At 64.1% G+C, this 9,952-nt stretch overlaps 1 protein-coding gene across 1 annotated transcript; it reads left to right on the forward strand.

Annotated features, from left to right (window-relative positions):
• The first annotated feature begins 3,901 nt into the window (after positions 1-3,901).
• Positions 3,902-9,667, forward strand: MAPK15 (mitogen-activated protein kinase 15). Its single transcript, XM_036303855.1, has 14 exons — positions 3,902-4,006; positions 5,017-5,115; positions 5,264-5,293; positions 5,394-5,484; positions 6,134-6,264; positions 6,846-7,009; positions 7,140-7,279; positions 7,869-7,926; positions 8,212-8,349; positions 8,463-8,568; positions 8,659-8,845; positions 8,934-9,130; positions 9,228-9,344; positions 9,434-9,667. Exons 1-14 carry the CDS (start codon positions 3,938-3,940, stop codon positions 9,665-9,667), a joined length of 1,761 nt encoding a protein of 586 aa, XP_036159748.1. The 5' UTR covers positions 3,902-3,937.
• The last annotated feature ends 285 nt before the right edge of the window (positions 9,668-9,952 follow it).

Consider the following 9,952-nt stretch of genomic DNA (forward strand, 5'->3'; position numbering starts at 1 on the left):
TGGCATAAACCAAGACAATGCAGGATCTTTGTTTATTTTAACATTAAAATATTAAAGAGACGGCCCGGCTGGCCTGGCTCAGCGGTTGAGCATGGACCTATGAACCAGGCGGTCACGGTCGATTCCCTGTGAGGGCCCAAGCCGGGGTTGCCGGCTCAATCTCCAGTGTGGGGTGTGTAGGAGGCGGCTGATCAGTGGTTCTCTCTCATCACTGTTTCTCTCTCTCTCCCTCTCACTTCCTCTCTGAAATCAATAAAAATGTATATTTTTAAAAATATTATAAAAGAAACATTGCTCAGCCCTAATCGGTTTGGCTCAGTGGATAGATCATAGGTCTTGGGACTCAAGGGTCCCAGTTTTGATTCCGGTCAAGGGCATGTGCCTTGGTTGCGGGCACATCCCCAGTAGGGGGTGTGCAAGAGGCAGCTGATTGATGTTTCTCTCTCATCAATGTTTCTAACTCTCTATCCCTCTCCCTTCCTCTCTGTAAAAAATCAATAAAATATATATTTTTTAAAAAGAAACATTGCTCATAGCCTAAAACAGCATCTGAACGATGGGCTTAAATGATACGGACTTTTAATATGATATTGGTGCCTGACTTGTAGAAAATTGACAAAAGACCAACTAGAATCAGGGAAAAACAGAAAACCTTGAAGCTGCAAGGGGGGCTTTACTGAGGCCATTTCGGATGGTTCCTCAGCCCAAGCCTGCCAAACTCGCTGCGGTGGGCCGCATACCGGCCGGGGTTTAACATGCTCTAGCGGCTCTCCAGGGCCTGGCATTTACATACCAGGAGCTCTGCCCCCAGGGGCAGCTGCCTGCGCCTCCTGATACCTCACCACCCTCAAGGCCTGCCTGGTGCCACTGTACCCATTGGACAGATTTAGAAACAGACTGCAGACAGTGGAGGCCTATTCCCATGGCCCGTCTAGTCCTTCGCAGTCTGACTTAGTGCCTCCCAAGCAACGCTGCCCCTGCCTCTCCCCGGGCTCCTGTGCGGCACACAACTGTCACGGAGTGTCTGGGTCAAACTTGGCCTTTTAATTTTGTTGCTAGATGGAGGACTCAATGGGCAGAGCTTTAAGTCCTCCCAGCCTCAGGCACCCTCATCTCTTTTCTTTTTAAAAAATATATACGTATATTTTCTTATTAATTTGAGAGAGAGAGAGAGAGAGAGAGAGAGAGAGAGAGAGAGAGAGAAACATCAGTGATGAGAGAGAATCATTGACTGGCTGCCTCCTGCATGCCCCCAACTGGGGATTAAGCCCAAAACCCAAGCATGTGCCCTGACCGGGAATCGAACCGTGACATCCTGGTTCCTGAGCTGATGCTCAACCCCTGAGCCACACTGGCTGGGATCAGGCATCCTCATTTCTGAGTCTGCGGGCATGATATCAGAGACCACCACACATACAGCCCCAAGGAGCCCTCCTGGGAAGGGCCCTGGCAGGTGCCCAAGTGGCCTGGGCACCTGAGTCCATAGCGCATTCGGGTAGCAGGCAGGGCAGCGGATAGCTTTGGGCGGAGGGAGCACACCAGGGCCACCCGGCGGGTGGGGGAGGCTGTGCCCCAGACAAGAAGGGCAGTGGCTCCGACTGTGACTCAGAGGGAAACAGCGGTGATATCCGCTCAGACTTTGACCCTGAGGAGCAGGGGAGGGGTGGGCCCACCACACTCAGGGCTGTGACACCCGGAGGGTGGGGCCGGCGCTGGGGCTGGTCTGGTCTGCAGTGTGGGCGGTGGGTGGGGGCCGTGAGCGTCTGGTCTCCTAAGTTACAAGGAGGCTGGTGGAGGTGGAAGCTGAAGGTTCCCATCTGATTGTTTCAGCAAAGGGCTTTGTGTGCCACCGCCCACACCCCTGACTCTGGTCTCCGGGTTGAGGCCTCCCCATTTCGGCCCAAGGTTAAGACGAACATTAAATACACGGCCTACTGTTTATCTGATGCATAATAAATACCCCATGTTGATAATGCCTCACTCAAAAGAGCCAATGGTTGCCCTCACCAGTGTGGCTCAGTGGATAGAGCACCAGCCTGTGGACTGAAGGGTCCCGGGTTCCATTCCTGTCAAGGGCACATGCCTGGGTTGCGGGCTCCTCCCTGGCCCAGGGCCCTGGTCGGCGCGTGCAGGAGGCAACCAATAGATGTGTTTCTCTCACATCAATGTTTCCCTCTGTCTTTCCCTCCCTCTTCCGCTCTCTCTAAAAGATCAATGGAAAAATATCCTTGGGAGTAAGATCAGCCTTCCCCGAACCGGCTCTTCCCAGTTGATAGTCCCCTGATGACTTTCAAAAGCTCCTTTCTCGTAATAGGATTTTATAAAGTAGGTTCCTCTAAATGTAAAGAAGTCGGTGGAAAACTCAAAGTAAATGAGGTGCTTTGTTTTGCTTTAAAGACGAGTCAACGTAATTGGCCGGGTAACTTGGCTTCAGCCCAGAAAGCTTTTGAGGTCACGTGATTGCCCCAAACCTCCAAGCCTGAGGTTTCGCAGTCCGGCGGGGGTGGAACTCTATCGCCATTTCCGGTCTGTAGATCGTGGGAGAGCGTCACTTCCTTAGCAGTACACTTTAACCCATTCCACCCATGCCTTCTAGATTGCACTTTACAAAAAAAAAAAAAGAAAAATATCCTTGGGTGAGGATTAACAAAAAATAAAATAAATAAAATAAAATAAAGGCCCCTAGATAAAACACATAATAGCAGATTTAAAAACAACTAATGGATGAGTCAAATACCAGTTTCCACTAAAAAATTGGTATGATCATTGATTTAATAATTAAGTGTAATGAATTCACGCTGCAGGTTGTTTTTTGTTTTGTATTTTTTGCTGAAATTCACTGATGTTGGAATAATTCTGCTTATTGGCCACATTCTCAGGGTCGAGCCCTCCTCGGGCTCGGGGTGCAGGGGGGAGGCAGGGAAAGGAGCGGCCCCACTCCTGGCCTGGGAGTCCCCATGACCCGCTCTCACGCCCTTCAGTCTGTCCAGACAGGCAGTCGTCAGTCCTCCCTCCGCTTGGTCAGCGAGCGTCCTCCTCTGCCCTCTGCCCTCTGCCCTCTGCCCGGTGGCACTAGCTTTCCCATTCGCCTTCATATTTAGGGCTCCGCCTAAACCTGCCATTTCACTGGGCGATCGCATGGGGGGCGGGGGGAGGCTGTTGAGGGCAGAGGCTCGCTATCTTTTCCCTGTTGGAAGGGTTTGGTAGGGATGGGCCTTTCGCTTAGTTGTCACCAGTCCAGCTGCATTTTATTACGTTTATTCGAAGGACAGCTTTCGCCGGCTTTCTCTCCCGCTTGTATAGTTCCCGTTCCAGGGCGTCCTGCTCTCGTCTTCATTGTCTCGTCATTTCTGCCTGTGCTGGGCTCAGCTTCCGCCTCGTTTGCCGGCCTCTGACGGTGGGAACTGACGTCCTCAATAAGCAACGAGAGCCATGGCGTCCGCTCGGCCTGGCGGGGGCCGCACCCCGCGCCTCCTCGGGGTCTTCACTGTCTTCGGTTCAAAACGGTTTATACTTAACCACGCCCCTTCTCTGGCTCGTGGCTCACGTGTAAGTGTGTTGTGTAAAACTCGGCATCTTTTTGGGGGGAGAGGGGGTGTTTGTCACTTACTTCTGTTTCAATCTGGGGGATCAGAGACCGTAACCTGGCAGCGCTGGGGCGGCGTGGCCCGACCCCGCCTGCGAGTGACCTCACCGTCAGCCCGGATCCTAGATCGGGGGGCGGGGAGGGGGGGCGTGCGGAGGCTGCGCAGGCTCCTTGGGGCAGAGGCCGACAGGGGCACCTCTTCGCGGGGCCGGGTTCGGGGCAGTGGTGAGGGGGCGGGGCTTTGCTGCAGGCCCCGCCCCCAGGCCCCGCGCAGGCGCCGCCGGTTCCCAAGGCAACGGGGTTCAACAGCTCCAGCGCCGCCGGTTAGTGCAGCCCGGGCCCGCCGCCGGCATGTACACGGCCGAGGTGGACGCGCACGTAGCCCAGCGGTACCTGCTGAAGCGGCGGCTCGGGAAGGGGGTGAGCCGGGCCGCGCCCGCAAGGCCAGGCAGGGTCTGTCTCCCCGGCTCCGTGGGGACCGAGGCTGGCATCGGGCCTCCGCCACCTGCCGGAGGTGTGGCCTCGGTTTCCGGTAACAGGCCTCCGGCATCGCCGCCTCCCAGGGGCACGGCTCTGGGTCCCGGAGCAGCGCCTGCCCGCCGTCCCCTTCCTCCTGCTCCCCAGCTCCGGCTCCCGGCGCCCACACTGCTCCCTGGGAGCTGGACCCCCCTGTCCCAGGCTCTGAGGGGGGCGGGCGCTGAGAGGATAAACGCGGTGGACGTGCATCGGGAACCAGAGCGTGTGTGAGCCCACGCGTGTTTGCGGTCGTGAGTGAGCACGTGGGATTGTGCAGGCGTGTGTATGTGAAGCTGTGTGAGCGCGTGTGTTCATGGGGGGCAGTGCACACAGCAAGGGCCAAGGCTTGACTTGGGGGGAATCAGAGTTGTTGAGACTGGATAAGTGACGGGGGACCGGTCGGGCGGATCGCGGGAGCTCTGGGGACTTGGGTTCTACTTCTAGTGACACCGGGAGTGGTGGCAGCCGTTGGTGCCAGGTTACCAGGCTCACCTGCCGCTGTTGGGGGGGTGGGGGGGGCGGGCAAGGGAGATGAGTGAAGATGTTCGCCTCCACTAGCCAGGCCAGACTTGCGGGAGCCTCAGTCTGGGGGGGCGGGGGGGGGGGCAACAGACATGGCAGCAATGGTTGGATTCTGATGAATTCTGAAGGAATGGCCAGTAGGATTTGCTGACAGGCTGGCTGGAGCATGTGAGAGAGAGGTTAGGGTGCCTGGAGAAGGGTCCTGCCCCAGACCCCAACCCTCCCTGGCCTCCATCTCCCCTTGCTGCCTGTCACCGCCCCCACCCCCCCAAGGATGCTGGGGTCCTGAGCAGCCTGCAGTGGCCCTCATTGCACTCCTACCCCTCCCAGCAGCCAGACCAGGAAGGAGGGGGGTTGGGTGGGGACAGGGGGCTGACCGCCCTCCTCCCCAGGCCTATGGAATTGTGTGGAAGGCGGTGGATCGGAGGACTGGCGAGGTCGTGGCCATCAAGAAAATCTTTGATGCCTTTAGGGATAAGACGGATGCCCAGGTAACAGCGTGGAAAGGGCGAGGGCAGGGCTGGCCCCCTGCCTTGGGCCTGCTCTGAGGAGTGGTCCCAGGGTCAGTGGGTGTGGGTGGCGAGCCCAACGCCTGTGGGCCCTGCTGCCTCGAACACGTGTGTTTCTGCCTCGTTCCAGAGAACGTTCCGGGAAGTCATGCTGCTCCAGGTGCGTGGCCACGGCATCAGCCCCTTCCCCGGGCGCCGTCCCCCCAAAAGCGGGGAGCTGGGCCGCTGCCCCGGAACCCAGCTGCTGGCTCTCTCCCCAGGAATTTGGGGACCATCCAAACATCATTAGGCTCTTGGATGTGATCCGGGCGGAGAATGACAGGGACATATACCTGGTGTTTGAGTTTATGGGTGAGTCAGGCCTCCTCCGCCCTCGCCTGAGACCCCCCGCCAGTGGTCTGGCTCCCTGGGAACGTCCCTCGACTCCTCAGGTCCCTGCGTGGCCGGCACCCACCCCTTGGGCAGTGCCCTGTGCCCAAGGACAAACAGCTTGGCTGATGGCAGTGCCCCCAGAGGCCCCTGCTGTGTCCACTGTTCGCAGCTCCTTTTCCCTTTTTCTACTCATTTTATAAAACAAAGGCACAGCCCGAGCTGGTTGGACTCCATGGAAAGAGGGTTGGCCTGTGGACTGAAGGGTCTGTTGCAGGCTCCACCCCGGCCCTGACTGAGCTGTGCCTCCCCTTCCACTCTCTCTAAAGCCAATGGGCAATTCCCTCAGGTGAGGTTTAACCAGAAAATCAAAATAAAACAAAGGCACAAAATAAATAAAACAATTCCACAAACTTCCTGCTGTCCCAACCGTGAGCAGGCCCAGGCTGCCTGCAGTCTCACTGGTAGGTGTACCCGCCCAGGGCGTGGCCCTGCGGGCGGCCGAGGGACCTGGGCTCGGCGGGCAGCGGCCAGCAGGTGCCCTGAGCGGTTCCAAGAGGGACAGACCGAGCTGCTCTCCCCAGGACCCCTGGGCTAACCCAGACCCCACTGCTGCCTCGATGCCCCCCAGACACGGACCTGAGCGCCGTCATCTGCAGGGGCGCGCTGCTGAAGGACGTGCACAAGCGCTACATCTTCTACCAGCTGCTGCGGGCCGCCAAGTTCATCCACTCGGGCCGCGTCATCCACCGAGACCAGAAGGTGCCACCTCGCCTGGCCCACTGCACCCCTGTCCCCCGTCCCCCCCCGCCGTCCCCCGCCCCCGTCCACCGCGCGGGGCCTACTGGACCCCCCTCCGTCCCCCACCCCCGCGCCCCCCCTCCACCGCGCCGGGCCCACTGCACCCCTGTCCCCCGTCCCCCCCCGCCGTCCCCCGCCCCCGTCCACCGCGCGGGGCCTACTGGACCCCCCTCCGTCCCCCACCTCCGCGCCCCCGCCCCCGTCCACCGCGCGGGGCCTACTGGACCCCCCTCCGTCCCCCACCTCCGCCGTCCCCCGCCCCCGTCCACCGCGCGGGGCCTACTGGACCCCCCTCCGTCCCCCACCCCCGCGCCCCCCCTCCACCGCGCCGGGCCCACTGCACCCCTGTCCCCCGTCCCCCCCCGCCGTCCCCCGCCCCCGTCCACCGCGCGGGGCCTACTGGACCCCCCTCCGTCCCCCACCCCCGCCGTCCCCCGCCCCCGTCCACCGCGCGGGGCCTACTGGACCCCCCTCCGTCCCCCACCCCCGCGCCCCCCCTCCACCGCGCCGGGCCCACTGCCCTGAGCCGCCTCCTCCCCCAGCCCTCCAACGTCCTCCTGGACGCCAACTGCCTGGTGAAGGTCTGCGACTTTGGCCTCGCCCGCTCCCTGGGCGGCCTCCCCGAGTGCCCCGAGGGCCAGGCCCTGACGGAGTACGTGGCCACGCGCTGGTACCGGGCTCCGGAGGTGCTGCTGTCCTCCAGCTGGTAACGCCCCTCCTTCCCGTCGCCACCTCCCCAGCAGCCGCCACCCCCCACCAGCTGGTGACCTCACCCGCCCCTTCCCAGCACCGGGCCCCGCCCCCTTGAATGGCCTCGCCCGCGCCCCTCTGCCCAGGTACACGCCGGGGGTGGACATGTGGAGCCTGGGCTGCATCCTGGGAGAGATGCTCCGGGGGAAGCCGCTGTTCCCCGGCACGTCCACCCTCCACCAGCTGGAGCTGATCCTGCAGACCATCCCGCCACCGGCCCAGGAGGGTGCGTGCAGGGCCACTGGGCGAGGGCACGAGGCCCTGGGGAGGCGGCCGACAGGCCAGGACTCAGGGGCAGGATGCCAGGGGTCCGGAAACCTCGGGAAGACGGGAAAAGGGGGGAGCGGATGGGGGTGTCAGCGAGCAGCTGTGCAGCCTGCAAGGCAGGCAGGGCCTGGCCACAGGGTTCAGAGGGTCCAGCCGGGCAGGGCAAGAGGGCCAGCCCTCTGAGTGGTGCAGGGCAGGGCAGGGCCCACACGGCTGGGCTGGGGGAGGCTGGGGGAGGAGCTGGAAGGAGGCAGTGGTGGGCGTGGCTGGGTGGGCGGGGTCCTTCCTCTTCCCGGAGGGAGGGGGGCCAGAGAGAGGCAGGACCGGGTGGGGGGGGCCCCATTCTCTCCCCAAGTCTTCACTCTCCTGCATGGAGAGGCAGGCGTGTGTGCGTGGCCGCCTGGGGAAGGTTTGCACATCCCGATGTTCCAGGTGGGAGCTGCCAGGCAGCCCAAACCCAGAGAGCGGTCACTCGAGGGGCCAGAGGGATGGCTGGACCCAGACCCCCGCCCTCCTTACCTCACACCTCTGCCCCTCGTCCCCCCCAGACCTACTGGCTCTCGGCTCAGGCTACGGAGCCTCAATCCTGCAGCACCTGGCGGCCGGGTGAGTCAGGGCTGGGCCTGGACTCCTGCAGCTTCCCGTGTCCCTGCTGAGCTGGCCAGACCCCAGCCCGGCCCCGCTGGTCACGCTAAAGAGGGCTCCAGGGGTGGACAGGAGGGGACCGGAAGTAAGGCCCGGACCTGGTGACCACCCCAGGCTGCCTGCGTCCTGAATGGGTCGAGGGGGTCCAGAGACAGTCAAGTGGGGTTCGGCAAAGGGTGGAGCCTGGGCCGCAGGTGCGGCTGTGGGGGGCCCGGACCGGACAGGACGGGACTCGTGGCCCCGCAGGCCCAGGCAGGCGCTGGACGCCCTCCTGCCCCCGGACACGCCCCCTGAGGCCCTGGACCTCCTGCAGCGACTCCTGGTGTTCGCCCCTAACAAGCGGCTGAGCGCGGCCCAGGCCCTGCAGCACCCCTACGTGCAGAGGTAGGGGGGGCCTGCCGCCCGCCAGTCCCGCTGCCCCCCAGGCTGTCGGGGAGGCTCATGGGCCGCAGCCCCGGCCTCGCCCCCTCCCGTACCCGCCTCGTGGGCTCCCGCAGGTTCCACTGCCCGGCCCGCGAGTGGGCGCTGGAGGCGGAGGTGCGGCTCCCGGTGCACGAAGGAGTCCAGCTCACGGCCCCCGAGTACCGCAGCCGCCTCTACCAGGTGCTCCGGGCGCGGCCCCCACCCGCCCGCCCCCACCGCCCGGGCCAGCCTGGCGCCGCCCGCGCCCCTCTGAGCGCCTCCCTCCCGCAGATGATCCTGGAGCGCAGGGGCGGCAGCCGCCCCCCGAGAGAGAAGGGCCAGGGGGACGCCCAGGTGCAGGCCCCGGGGGCGGAGCTCGGCGCCTCCCGGCCCCAGGCGCGCGCGCTCCAACTCATAGCCGCGCCCCCGCCGCCCGTGCAGGACCGCGGGCACAGGCCGAAGAGCAGCCCCGCGCACGGTGCGTGATGTGAGCGGCGGACCCCAGGTGTGGGACCCCCCCTGTCCGCGCGCAGACTCCTCACCCCGGGCTGACATCCGACCCACAGACGCCCCCGGCGGAGTCAAGAGCGTCCCCAGGCAGAACTCGGCGCCCCCGCTCCTGCCGGCGCCCCCGCTCCTGCCGGCGCCCCCGCTCCAGCCGGAACCCCCTCTCCAGCCGGCGCCCTCGCTCCAGCCTCCGCCCCCGAGAGGCCGGGGGAACGGGGAAAGGCCCCTCGGGGCGACGGCGGAGCCCCCCTCGTGGGTAGGTGGTGTAGGGTGGGCACGGGAGGACCCTCCGCGGTGCCTTCCTGGGGCGCACAGCGCCGGCCGGTGGTGACCCCCTGACGCGTGCCTCCCAGGCGAAGCCCCGCGCCCAGGCAGCGCCCTCGCTGGCCTCACAGGCCGCCGCGCAGGTGGCCGTCCAGGCTCTGATCCGGAACAACCGGGACCCTGGCCCAGGGGCCGGCGCGCGACGGGTGAGCCCGCCCCCTCAGCCCTCCTCCCTCCGTGTCCCCCTCTTCTCGCCCCTCCCCTCCCTCTTACCAGGACCCCCGACTTCGCGCAGGTCCCTCTGGGGCGTCCCGGGGAGGCCCGGCCGGGCCGGAGGATGTTCAGCGCCTCGGCCTCGCAGGGGGCCCAGGGGGCCGCGCGGGCTGCGCTGGGGGGCTACTCCCAGGCCTACGGCACCGTCAGCCACTCGGCGCTGGGCCGCCTGCCCCTGCTCCCCGGACTCGGCCACAGGGCCACGGCGTGTGAGCCTCGCTCCCCGCCCGCGCCCCCACCCCGCGCCCCTCCCTAGTCCCCGCCTACTGTCCGCGGATTTGCCCCCCAAGTCCCGCCACCCCCTTTGCTGGGCCCATGGGAGTCCCAGGAGGTTTGTCCAGAAGCGCCCCCTCCAGCCCCATCACCTTCTCCAATAAAGTCCTGTCTGTCCCCAGCCTGCGGCCAGTCCTTCCTCCTCAGGGACCCAAGTCCCCGCACCCCTTTCCTGGAGCCCATCCCCTCTCAGACCCCCATCTCCCCAGCACCCAGCCTCTCCCTCAAGGCTCAGGGCACCTGAGGGGCCTGCCTGCGGGGAGCATAG

The sequence above is a fragment of the Myotis myotis genome, unplaced genomic scaffold (genome assembly GCF_014108235.1).
Source record: "Myotis myotis isolate mMyoMyo1 unplaced genomic scaffold, mMyoMyo1.p scaffold_m19_p_38, whole genome shotgun sequence".
In the NCBI taxonomy this organism is placed as follows: domain Eukaryota; kingdom Metazoa; phylum Chordata; class Mammalia; order Chiroptera; family Vespertilionidae; genus Myotis; species Myotis myotis.